The 9,852-nt window shown below is 50.6% G+C and overlaps 5 protein-coding genes across 5 annotated transcripts; 1 reads left to right on the top strand and 4 right to left on the bottom strand.

The window, feature by feature from the left end:
• Nucleotides 1-634: 634 nt before the first annotated feature.
• Nucleotides 635-1,597, bottom strand: BO87DRAFT_381539 (uncharacterized protein). Its single transcript, XM_025624558.1, has 2 exons — nucleotides 1,171-1,597; nucleotides 635-1,113 (listed from the first exon to the last, which is right to left on the bottom strand). The coding sequence occupies exons 1-2, from the start codon at nucleotides 1,320-1,322 to the stop codon at nucleotides 912-914; spliced, it is 354 nt and encodes a 117-aa protein (XP_025473586.1). The 5' UTR covers nucleotides 1,323-1,597; the 3' UTR covers nucleotides 635-911.
• A 73-nt stretch (nucleotides 1,598-1,670) lies between these two features.
• BO87DRAFT_381538 (putative glutamine-serine-proline rich protein) lies at nucleotides 1,671-3,100 on the bottom strand. The gene has a single exon (XM_025624557.1). The coding sequence runs from the start codon at nucleotides 2,924-2,926 to the stop codon at nucleotides 1,874-1,876; it is 1,053 nt and encodes a 350-aa protein (XP_025473585.1). The 5' UTR covers nucleotides 2,927-3,100; the 3' UTR covers nucleotides 1,671-1,873.
• A 673-nt stretch (nucleotides 3,101-3,773) lies between these two features.
• On the bottom strand, nucleotides 3,774-6,149 carry BO87DRAFT_323002 (uncharacterized protein; the record flags this gene model as incomplete). Its single annotated transcript, XM_025620008.1, has 2 exons — nucleotides 3,774-4,029; nucleotides 4,258-6,149. 2 exons carry the CDS (start codon nucleotides 6,147-6,149, stop codon nucleotides 3,774-3,776), a joined length of 2,148 nt encoding a protein of 715 aa, XP_025473584.1.
• Nucleotides 6,150-6,584: 435 nt separating this feature from the next.
• On the top strand, nucleotides 6,585-7,167 carry BO87DRAFT_381536 (RidA family protein). The gene is made up of 2 exons (XM_025624556.1): nucleotides 6,585-6,743; nucleotides 6,797-7,167. The coding sequence occupies exons 1-2, from the start codon at nucleotides 6,632-6,634 to the stop codon at nucleotides 7,090-7,092; spliced, it is 408 nt and encodes a 135-aa protein (XP_025473583.1). The 5' UTR covers nucleotides 6,585-6,631; the 3' UTR covers nucleotides 7,093-7,167.
• Nucleotides 7,168-7,170: 3 nt separating this feature from the next.
• On the bottom strand, nucleotides 7,171-9,370 carry BO87DRAFT_322996 (Zn(II)2Cys6 transcription factor; the record flags this gene model as incomplete). The annotated part of the gene is made up of 5 exons (XM_025620007.1): nucleotides 7,171-7,903; nucleotides 7,949-8,097; nucleotides 8,144-8,353; nucleotides 8,408-9,211; nucleotides 9,278-9,370. 5 exons carry the CDS (start codon nucleotides 9,368-9,370, stop codon nucleotides 7,171-7,173), a joined length of 1,989 nt encoding a protein of 662 aa, XP_025473582.1.
• Nucleotides 9,371-9,852: the final 482 nt, after the last annotated feature.

Here is a 9,852-nt window from a genome sequence, read left to right as displayed (position 1 = left end):
CGTATGTCAATACGATTAGAACAATAAGGCCGAAGAAAGTTTCTAGAAAGGGAAATAAGTGATTCAAAGCCTCAAAGCATAGGAAGCTGATCCCAATTTGTGGTTCGTTGAATTCCGCATCATCCCATCCCAGGGTTATCGATATACAACCACAGAAAGTCGTCTCTATGGCCCCCAATTACCTCTTTCTTACCACTTTCCTACTTTGTATTACTTCCTCTCAACGTCAAAGAACTTCGACAAGATACAAAAAGAACGAAAAACATACAACAGAAGGGATTCGCTGGTGGTCACCCACCCAACTACTAACCTCCCGGCGTGTGGCTTAAGTACGGCTGAGCGGACGGGAAGCCCTGTTTTCCACACCCTATGGTCGTATGTGCTTGAATCAAGTGTTCGAGGCTTGATAAGCTTCAATACTGAACTAAAAAGACACTTGACGGGTCACTCATCCAAGTGGGTCGGGGTGAAGGTGTTCGGTATCAGAGATAAGCAGGTACGGACATGCTAATCCCCAACTAGATGTAGATGTACATATTTAATAATACTCTGAACTTTTGAAATGTTGAACAACAAATCATGGTTTTTTTTTTTTTTTTTTTTTTTTTTTTTTTTTTTATAAAGGTAGGACGCGTGAAAACTAGCTAAAGATCGAGACCACTGGTGGGATTGATTGACTGGCCCGGTCTAGACCTGGATTCTTGATATGACTCTATTGACTATGCAATAATCAATACTTCAGATCAAACCCTGAACTACTTCATAGTAGGCTACATTGTGTGGAGTAGCTATTCAAGAAAACCACCAAGTCAAGGAAAAGTTCGCAGTCTGCCTGTTGTAAAAGCACCTACTTTGTCCATCCACTCCATCCTCTCCACTTTACATCCATCAGCAGACGCCGCGGCTACACACTACCCCCACATCCAAACCCCCAAACCAGTCACAACCCCCATCACCGCCTCAAAAGGCACGACCCGTTTCCACGCCTCCTCGCCCGTCCGATAAAACACCACCGCAGCCAAAAGCCTGGTCGGTACCGTAGCCATCATCATCGGGATGTTATTCTGATAGGCGACGAGAGCGTAGAAAGTACCCAGTGTCAAGGATGAAAGACTTTTGCTTGATTAGAGAGAAATATACTAACAGATCTTCAATATATACATTACCTACCTCATCGCCTGAATAGTCCCTATGCTGACGCCCCGTAGAGGCAGGTATGGTGATTGCGCAGCGGAAGCGGGAAAAAGGAGGGTGTAGAGGCCGCTGCCGAGGAGGGGGAGGGATTGGAGGGCGAAGAGGTATTGGGGAATTTGGGAAGACATGGTATTTTTGTAGGTGTCTTGGACTGGGGTTTGAGTTTGTAGGTGCTGTGAGGTGGTGTTTCTGGTAGATGGGTGAGATGTGGTGAGATTGAGGTTTCTGTCCGTCAGCATCCGCGCCACTGTTGTTTGATTAAGGCTGGAGACCCCACCACGGGTGGCTTGATCCCTTGCGGGATGCCAAATGAGCAGAAAGTAAGGTTATTCTGGGAAGCTGTGCGATGGGATCTAGGCATGTTTTGATGTGAAGGGATATGGTATAAGTTTAGAGAGACCGGTGAGGTCCCTAGGATGAGACGTTTGGGAAGAATATTATGGTCTAGGATGATGTTGTTGGGGCAACAAATTGGTATCATAAGAAGATTAATGTGGCAAAATACTATTCCATTGTGAATAACGACGCGATTTCAACTGCGCTAAAAGCAATCGAGCAGACAACCGAAGAAAGGATACCAGTCCAGCCAGTGCAGATCACCACATCACTTAAGGCGTGGGTATTAAAGAACTCTTCATTCAACGTAAGACAACGCTCACAGAAAGTCACGAATCCCCATCTAATCCAGGAACATCAGCTGACCATTCTGATTCGTAATCCTCTCATCCAGACGAATCCAGGTGCGATTCCATCCATCATTACCATCCGCCAACTCCGCCTCCAGCACACGGCCCCCATCAACCAAGCGAACATTTCTAGCAGACGCCGCAAAATTTCCGTTCCGCTCCCACGCAAACTTTCCCCAGTGATTAGCCAACACACTGTTCAGCGGAAGTACTGAGAGCTGCAGCTCTCCGGACACCCGTCCACAAGCCGCCACCAGATCGTGGTGACTCTCGAGGCGGATATCCCGAGCCGAAGCGGAGAAGTTTCCGCGCAGAGGCGCGCCGTGATGGGGAGGAGGTCTGTGGTGGTGCTGGTGCTGCTGCTGAGACATCCTGTATTGTTCTTCCCTACGACGCTGTTCTTCCATTCTGCAACGCTCCTCCTCGCGACGACGTTCTTCTTCCTCGTGCTCTTTCTTCTCCTTGTGCTTCTTCACTGCATCTTCGGCCACGGATCCCATCATAGCTCCACCGATGGTACCGAGAAAGCCGTGGTTGACTTTGTGTCCTGCGAAGCCGCCAGCTGCACCACCTGCCAGGGCGCCCATGATACCCTTCTCGCCTTCGCCGGCGGCGGCGGGGTCGGTGGACGACTCGGGAGAGTACGGAGGGGGTTGCTGGTGGGAGGAGTAGCCTTCGTGCTGAGGGTAAGGCGGGTAGGGTCTCGACTCCGAGGGAGGCTGGCCGTATTGTGAAGGCTGCTCGTACTGTGGGTAAGGTGGGCGTCCACCGTAAGATGAGTATTCAGGGTTCTGGTAGCCGGGCTGAGGGGACGGATGCTGGTACGGGCTGTAAGGTCTGGTGTAGCATCCAGCGCCCTGAGGGGGATAAGGAGAAGAGGCGCCGTATCGGTCATGGCCGTTCTCGACGGAGGGGGGATACGAGCCGTATCCGGTGGAGCTGGGAGTGTCGACGGCCGGGGATGACCAGGGAGAGGGGTTCTGCTGACGACGATCAGGGTTGGCGGGGGTGGCACTGCTGCCACCGAAGTACTCTTGAGCTGCCATCGTGAGGTCTAACTGTGTTTTAGGCGGCAAGAGAGTATGAGGGGATGTATTAGAGATGCTGAGTGAAGGATGAGAGAAAAGCAAAGAATTGATGAAGGAAGAGGAGTGTTGACTTCTTAAGCGGGAAAGCTGTGGCTGTGCGGGGTTGGGGGAGGGGCTGCCTGAGACCCCGCTAACCTGGCCCAGTAAGCGCGAGTCAGGCACCAAGTGGCGCAGTCAAAGGGCGGCTCATTGATTGGTGGAGAGGAGAACTCTGATGGTTGTTCCATGAGCGGGACTCACTTAGGGCTGACAGGAATGTTTGCACAGCCCCACTGCTTCTCTGCCTCAGTGCCTACAAGCTCTTCACGGCGCTTCGCGGGCTCACTTTCCCCTGAAACATACAGGAAGCTAAGTAGAGATAAGACTTTTCGCTTAAATTAGCTGATGTGAGAAGTGTGTATACACTATAATGTATGCCGTCATAGGTAACTGATGCTTGTATGGACACCGAAAGTTGATTTCATTGCTGCCTATGACCGGATGTGGGGGCTGAATTCTGGGCAAGGGTCTTCGACAATGAATTTTTTACTCATTACTTGGCTTTCCCAGATGTATGGCTTTCTCTGTCTTTCACCGACTTGAGACAGGTCAGATCGATCTGCTTCCCACTGCACCCAAATCAACTCCCTCCTTCATTACGACAGGGCTGACTAGACTCTCGACTAAAACTAATATCACATGCCCCATGTGACTCAGTTAAACTCAAGTAAAAGCCTATCCCTACACTGTGTTAATCGTCCGAAAATCTCAACATTCACTATCACGTCATGAGACATCATGAATTAACACAGTCATAAGCGAACATTCATTCACAGCCTAGACAGCAGTTGAAAGAAAGCCTAGCCAAGGCATGGATGGCCACAAGCGAGAAACCGAAACACACGGAGCGCACTCTCATTTTCATGAACTCATAAGGGACTTCGAACGGTCCACTCCAAAGCTTGGGTGGAGCGAACACCCTGTTTTCCCTTTCAGGCATAGTTTCGGGGCCGTGGTCCACCGTCAACAGCTGCACCGCCACCGCACATTGATCAGCATTAACGCATGGTTCAATCGATGGTCTGGTAGATGACACCATTTGTGAATGACGGGAACAGGGAAGGGAAAGCTTGTCTGTTCTAGGCCTTGCTGTATAGCATGCGCCTCATGCTCAAGCAGACCATTCAACCATAGCCATACGAATGGTATTCATAATAATACTGACTTCGATCACCATGATCACAATTAACAATCGCCTCCGATTAAAGTATACACGTTATCTAATATACAAGAATATATACAGCCATCACCCCCGAACTATATAAAACCCATTCACGGCAATCTGCTTATCCCTTGCCTCATCCGTCGGAGCCCTAACCCCGATCCAATGCAAGGGAACCTTCTCCGCTAGCTTCTGTCCCCGATACTTGACGTTCTCCACACCTTCTCTAGTTCTATCCATCCAGCCTCCACTTCCACTTCCATTTGCTCCATTAGCGCCTATACCTCGCGTCCCCGAGAAGGACCTATCTGCTGCCCAAGCAGGATGTTCGAGAATGCTCTGCGCATACGACACATCGTATGCATCAGCTAACATGGCTGCCTCAGCAGCCGCCTCGCGAGCAGCTATGAGATCCTTTTCTGTCTGGCCTCGGGGCGGAGGTACATCCGGACGGAGAAAACCCATGATCCGAATCTGAAGCTTGGTTTGAGCTCGTACCGGCACAGCAGGTTCGTCGATGAAGCGGACAGTCGTGACCTTCTGCATAGCGCGCGAGAGATTGACGCGTTCCTGTTGTATCGGATCAAAGTATACAATCGAAAACACGACGCCCTGCCACGTTCCTGAGGCTGAACCAGGCCCTCTCTCCGCTGTCGCCTCAACACCCTCAACTCTCGCCCACCCAAAGAAAAACCCCCGGTACCGATCCAGCACCATATCAGGTACCTTACCAACCCTGAACCGAAGCCCATCACTATCCCCGGCCTCCACTCTCGCTGTAAGGTCCACAGGGAACGGTGCCTTCGGCCCCTCCTCCAGCGCAAGCTGATACCCCGCCTGCACATCCCTCAACCCATTCCCACTCCCACTTCCTCCCCCATCATCATCATCCCCACCAACCCCCAACACCGACCCAACCCGATCCCCGACCCCACTAACCGAAACCGCCGTCTCCGCCGCCGTTTGCGTCACCCAACTCGGCTGATACGGTTGCACTTTACTCTGCACCGCGGCCGTAACCGGCGCCACGACCGCCTCAGCAGCAGTCTGAACATACATCCCCAGCACCATAGCCCCGACCTCCAACGGCATAGTCGACAAACTAGCCCCCCTACAAGAACTAGGACTCAAACTGGTCGACAAAACCCGAAACACCGGACTATAGCACATAACCTTCCTCCTATTCTCTCCATCCCCACAAAGCACAAGCTGGAAATACCTATCCCCGGCCTCAACAGGGATCCTCACCACCATCGTCTCGCGCAGCACATGCTGTCTCTCGCGGCCCGTCGCCTTCTTGCAAAACTTGCTGATGTCGCGCTGCCACGCGCGCTCGTCGACCGGGTCGACTTGCTTCACGTGCACGGGGAGCGTCGGCGTAACGTTTAGCCAGGAGTCGGTGAGGCCGAGGAATGCTTTGGTTTTCATGCCGGTTTTGCCGCTCCAGCCTTTGCTTTGGAGGTAGAGTGTGCGGGTTGGTGGGAGGGGCGTGTCGGAGAAGATGGAGATGGTGACGGAGGTAGTGCTGCCGCGGTAGAAGACGATGCCGGAAGAGTGTCGCAGGATGGTGGTGTGTTTTGTGCTGCTTGTGGGGTGCGTTATAAGGCCGCCGAGGAAGTGTGTGGCTTCGTTGTAGGCCTTTTGGGCGGTGGAGGGGCCTGTCGCTGTTGGATTTGGGGTTGTTGCGGAGCGAGGAGGGGGTGGTGGTGGTGGGAGGGGAGAAGGGGTACGACTCGGATAGGATGGCTCATTGTGGGTGGTTGCGGAGCGGACAGGGAGGGGTGGTGTGTAGGGTGGTGGAGGGCGATGAGGACGTGGTGATAGTGGTTGTTGGTGGACTTGGAGTTGCTGCTTGGAGGATATGCATGGCTGTGGCGGTGGTGTTGGTGAAGGCGATACCGTTATGACGCCGCGGATGGTGCCGTCCGGGGAGGTGGTCTGGGGTAGGGGTTTGCGCTTTATTCCTGTGTTGGTGTACATGGTGTGGTGCACCACTGGAAAATTGGGGTTATCTGGTAATCATTATGTTTCAGTGGGAATGGTCAGGAGAAAAATCCCCTGGACCCCTATTGCGATGGTCTGGATCGAGTGATGATGTCGATCGGATGCCGCGGATGTGATGAGTCAGCAGGCGATAAGATAAGATGGTTTGACAGGTGGGGATCAGTAGTCTGCAAGAAACTGTTAAGGACTTACCTATGGCATTGTTGGATGTATTGAAGCATAGATAAATAGAGTGTGCATCGTTTTGCTAAGCCATTATTTAGTTCAGCATCTGTGTAGTGGTGTTGCGTAATAGTAAGATTCAGTTGTAATCTCCCCACCATGTGGAGGTTACATCAAACGGAAAGTATATTCCGCTGCGGCAAAGACATAAAAGGAACTTCTGCAACCAGCAACACGAAAACCGTAACCATCAGCTTTACCCTCAAGTTTACGACTCTATCTACTAATCTTTCAAAATGTCTCACCTCACCTATTATAACTACGAAGGTGTTGGAAAGAGGAATCAGCAGAAGTTCAAATATAGCCAAGCCGTGCGCATAGGTGATCGCATTGAATGCTCTGGACAAGGTATTCCGAATTCCTGGAGATAAGGATACCGGACCCATAACTAACCACCACAGGCGGATGGGACCCAAACACTGGGGAGTTCTATAAAGAGATCAACGAGCAGATCGACCAGGCGTTCAAGAACGTTGAGCTGAATCTGAAGAACGCTGGCGGCAAAGGGTGGGAGCAGGTCTTCCGCGTGAACTCGTACCATGTCCCCATTAACAACGAAGCGCTGGATGCCATGGTCAGGAACTTCAAGAAGTATATGCCGAATCATGAGCCCCTGTGGACATGTGTGGGCGTGACGAGGTTGGGGGAGGATGATATGAGGGTTGAGATTGAGGTGGTGGCTCATGATCCGAAATAGTGTGTGATCAGGAAACTCGGAAACAGGGCTGAGCCATACGGCTTACTATAATCGAAGGCCATGTATATAACTTCTGAATTACCATGCATGGTCCAATGTGGCCTGGTTCAACAAGTCAAAGTATCCGTAGTCGTCTGGTAGTTGGCTCCAAGGCGCGAGATCAGTACCGAGCATATGATGCAGCTCCGGAATAGCCCCGTCACTAGTAGTGCCAAATAGGTCGAAAGGCTTTTGTGTAGAATCATGGATGTCAAGGTCAATCGCAGTGGTGTTACCATCCTCAGGTGACACCTCGCTAGGCAGCATGGGACAAAGCTTTCTAAGATTATTCGCAATATGTCGTGCGGGTTGCCATGACTTAGACAGTCCATCAAGTGCAGCAAGACATATTCGCAGCTGGTTGCGCTTAGACGGACAGTCTGGCTCCTCCAGAATGACCCGAGCTGCTGATAGCGTGCTATGCATGGCTGAAATTGGACTACGTCGGAAATTGCCAAATGTCCGGCAGTATTTTTGAGCCACCATACACATTGTCTTAGCGGAGTCCCTGCATACGGTTTGAGCCTTCTCCATCGTCTTAGTCCTTGTATCAGGCGAGTCGTAGTAGCAAGGGTCCATTAGGAACGGTTTGGCAAGTAGAATCTTCGTCGTATGATATACCATGTGAAGGGTATATACCTGAGGCACAGGGTTGGGACGATCGATCCTGAGGTGCTGAGGAAGATCGTAGAACCAAGATCTTAGAGCGAGAAGGTTGGATTCGAGAAATTCCGGCCGCTCCGTCCCCTTCACGAGTGGCTTGGGGCCCCACCTTTCTTGGTCAGAGAGTTGCTAATGTAGTCGGGATGATACTTACATTGAGAGAAGGATGTTCTCGGTGATTTTACAGATTTCGATCAGTGCTCTTTGCAGAGGGACCACCGTCTTTCGGATCTCCGCAGGTGTCTCCACGGTCTCCGCGGAATCTTCCATATCCGATGGTAACTCGACAGCGCCTTGCTGATCCTGCGCGCTGTTAGCGATAAAAGGAGGACGGCATAAGAGAACTGACGAGCATCGAGCATATCCGCCCCGTATAAGTAGCGGAAAGCTTGTCATGACAATAGAGTGTCCAATAAATCTGCCTTCTCAAGCGTGCCTCCCTGGCTGATATAGTGACCGTACTTGCAAAGCCTGCCGGATCCATGTTCAAGCCCATGTCAAGACATAGTCGGTCCGCCATGCCATGGTGTAGCCATCCAGCAGCATCTTTGCCGATTGCCTATCCGCCATTATTAGTCACAGGTTCTGATTGCATTTGAAAGAGAGAACCCACAAAGTAGACCATGCCAATGACTCCTAGAGCCTGAATAGTGACAAGAGTAGGATTTTCCATCTCTAAGTGTAGAAGACTCTTCGCTCGGGAGAGTAACCCCAGACCGGCTGAGTTTGGATCATTGGAATCTAATCGGACTTGCAAGCTATCGGAATATCGAGAGCCTAAAGCGAGAATAGAGTAATGAAGCAGTGGACTCCAGTATTTCCCCAGAAAGCTCATGCTCTCCCTGAATAGAGTCTCGTCGACGATGGGATACCATGGTTGTTCCCATGCAAAGTAAAGATTAATGAGCTCGTTCTGCAGAGAGATAGGGATTTCGTCGATCATTGGACTAGGTACTGTCAGTTCGAGGTAGTCATCGATGCTATTGAGCGCAGCATCAGCCTGGAGGTCATGTTGTGAAATCTCTCGGTTTTCACCGCTTGACGGAAGGTCCTGGAATCCCAGTCGCCCACTGGTAGGCCCGAAGTACCGCATCTCCCCATCTTTGTCAAAGTTCAATGACTCGTCCAGCGAAAGTTGTCCTTTGAGAGATTCACATAAACTATCCATCGCGGTGCATGTCTCGTCTATTTTTTCATTCACCAAGAAGCTATCCAAGCCTTTGCCAGGAGGCTGCGAACCATGATCTATGGTGTTGATACCGTGCTGGTCTAGCAGCTTCTCCAGCGATTTGATACGCTGCCTAAGGAGTAGGACGTACGACTTAGAAGCCGGTCGGCGCCCATCTTCAGTGCCTGAATATTGACATGACACATTCCACTGAAGGCATCTGGAGCATGACGGTTTTACTCCGTCACACTATAAGAATTAGCGATCGTACCATAGTGAGCTAGGTCATGATTGTTCTCTACTTCGAGGTTTTACCTTAGCTCGCCGCCGACGGCATTCTTCGCATGCTTTGGTGGTGTATTTACCACGAGATTTTGCCCTGCTTCTCCCATCCCGTAATGAATACATTGCAAACTAGAGGCTTTACATAGTTTAGTTGGAGATGGAGGCTTGATGACATTACAGAAGGTCGCAGCCCATCGTCGATGAAAACTGGGTCGTGGTTGCAGATCAGCTGTGCTGCTTTTTCGGGTCGCGTGGAACGAAAACTGCTTAATAAGCAGTTTGATCATGTGACTTCCAAGCGACCCGGTTACCCACACAAACAAAAAATTTCATTCCACACCACCTTTTTCAATACTCTTACACACCACACACACCTTCCACCACCAATCATTTCCCCCCCCCCCACACCACAACCATGGCGCAAGTGCTTGAGAATGTGAGTATTATTACTTATCAAATACTTATTTACTACTTATATTACTTTTTATGATTCCAAAGTGATTCCAAAGTGAGATTTTGATGAAAAACTAATGAACTTTTGATGAAATAGTCATGGTACCAGTGGTATCTGCGTGAAGTTGAGGCAGGGCGCTTGAAGTTGCCGG

The sequence above is a fragment of the Aspergillus neoniger genome (genome assembly GCF_003184625.1).
Source record: "Aspergillus neoniger CBS 115656 unplaced genomic scaffold BO87scaffold_111, whole genome shotgun sequence".
Lineage (NCBI taxonomy): Eukaryota > Fungi > Ascomycota > Eurotiomycetes > Eurotiales > Aspergillaceae > Aspergillus > Aspergillus neoniger.
This window is presented reverse-complemented; position numbering and strand designations above follow the sequence as displayed.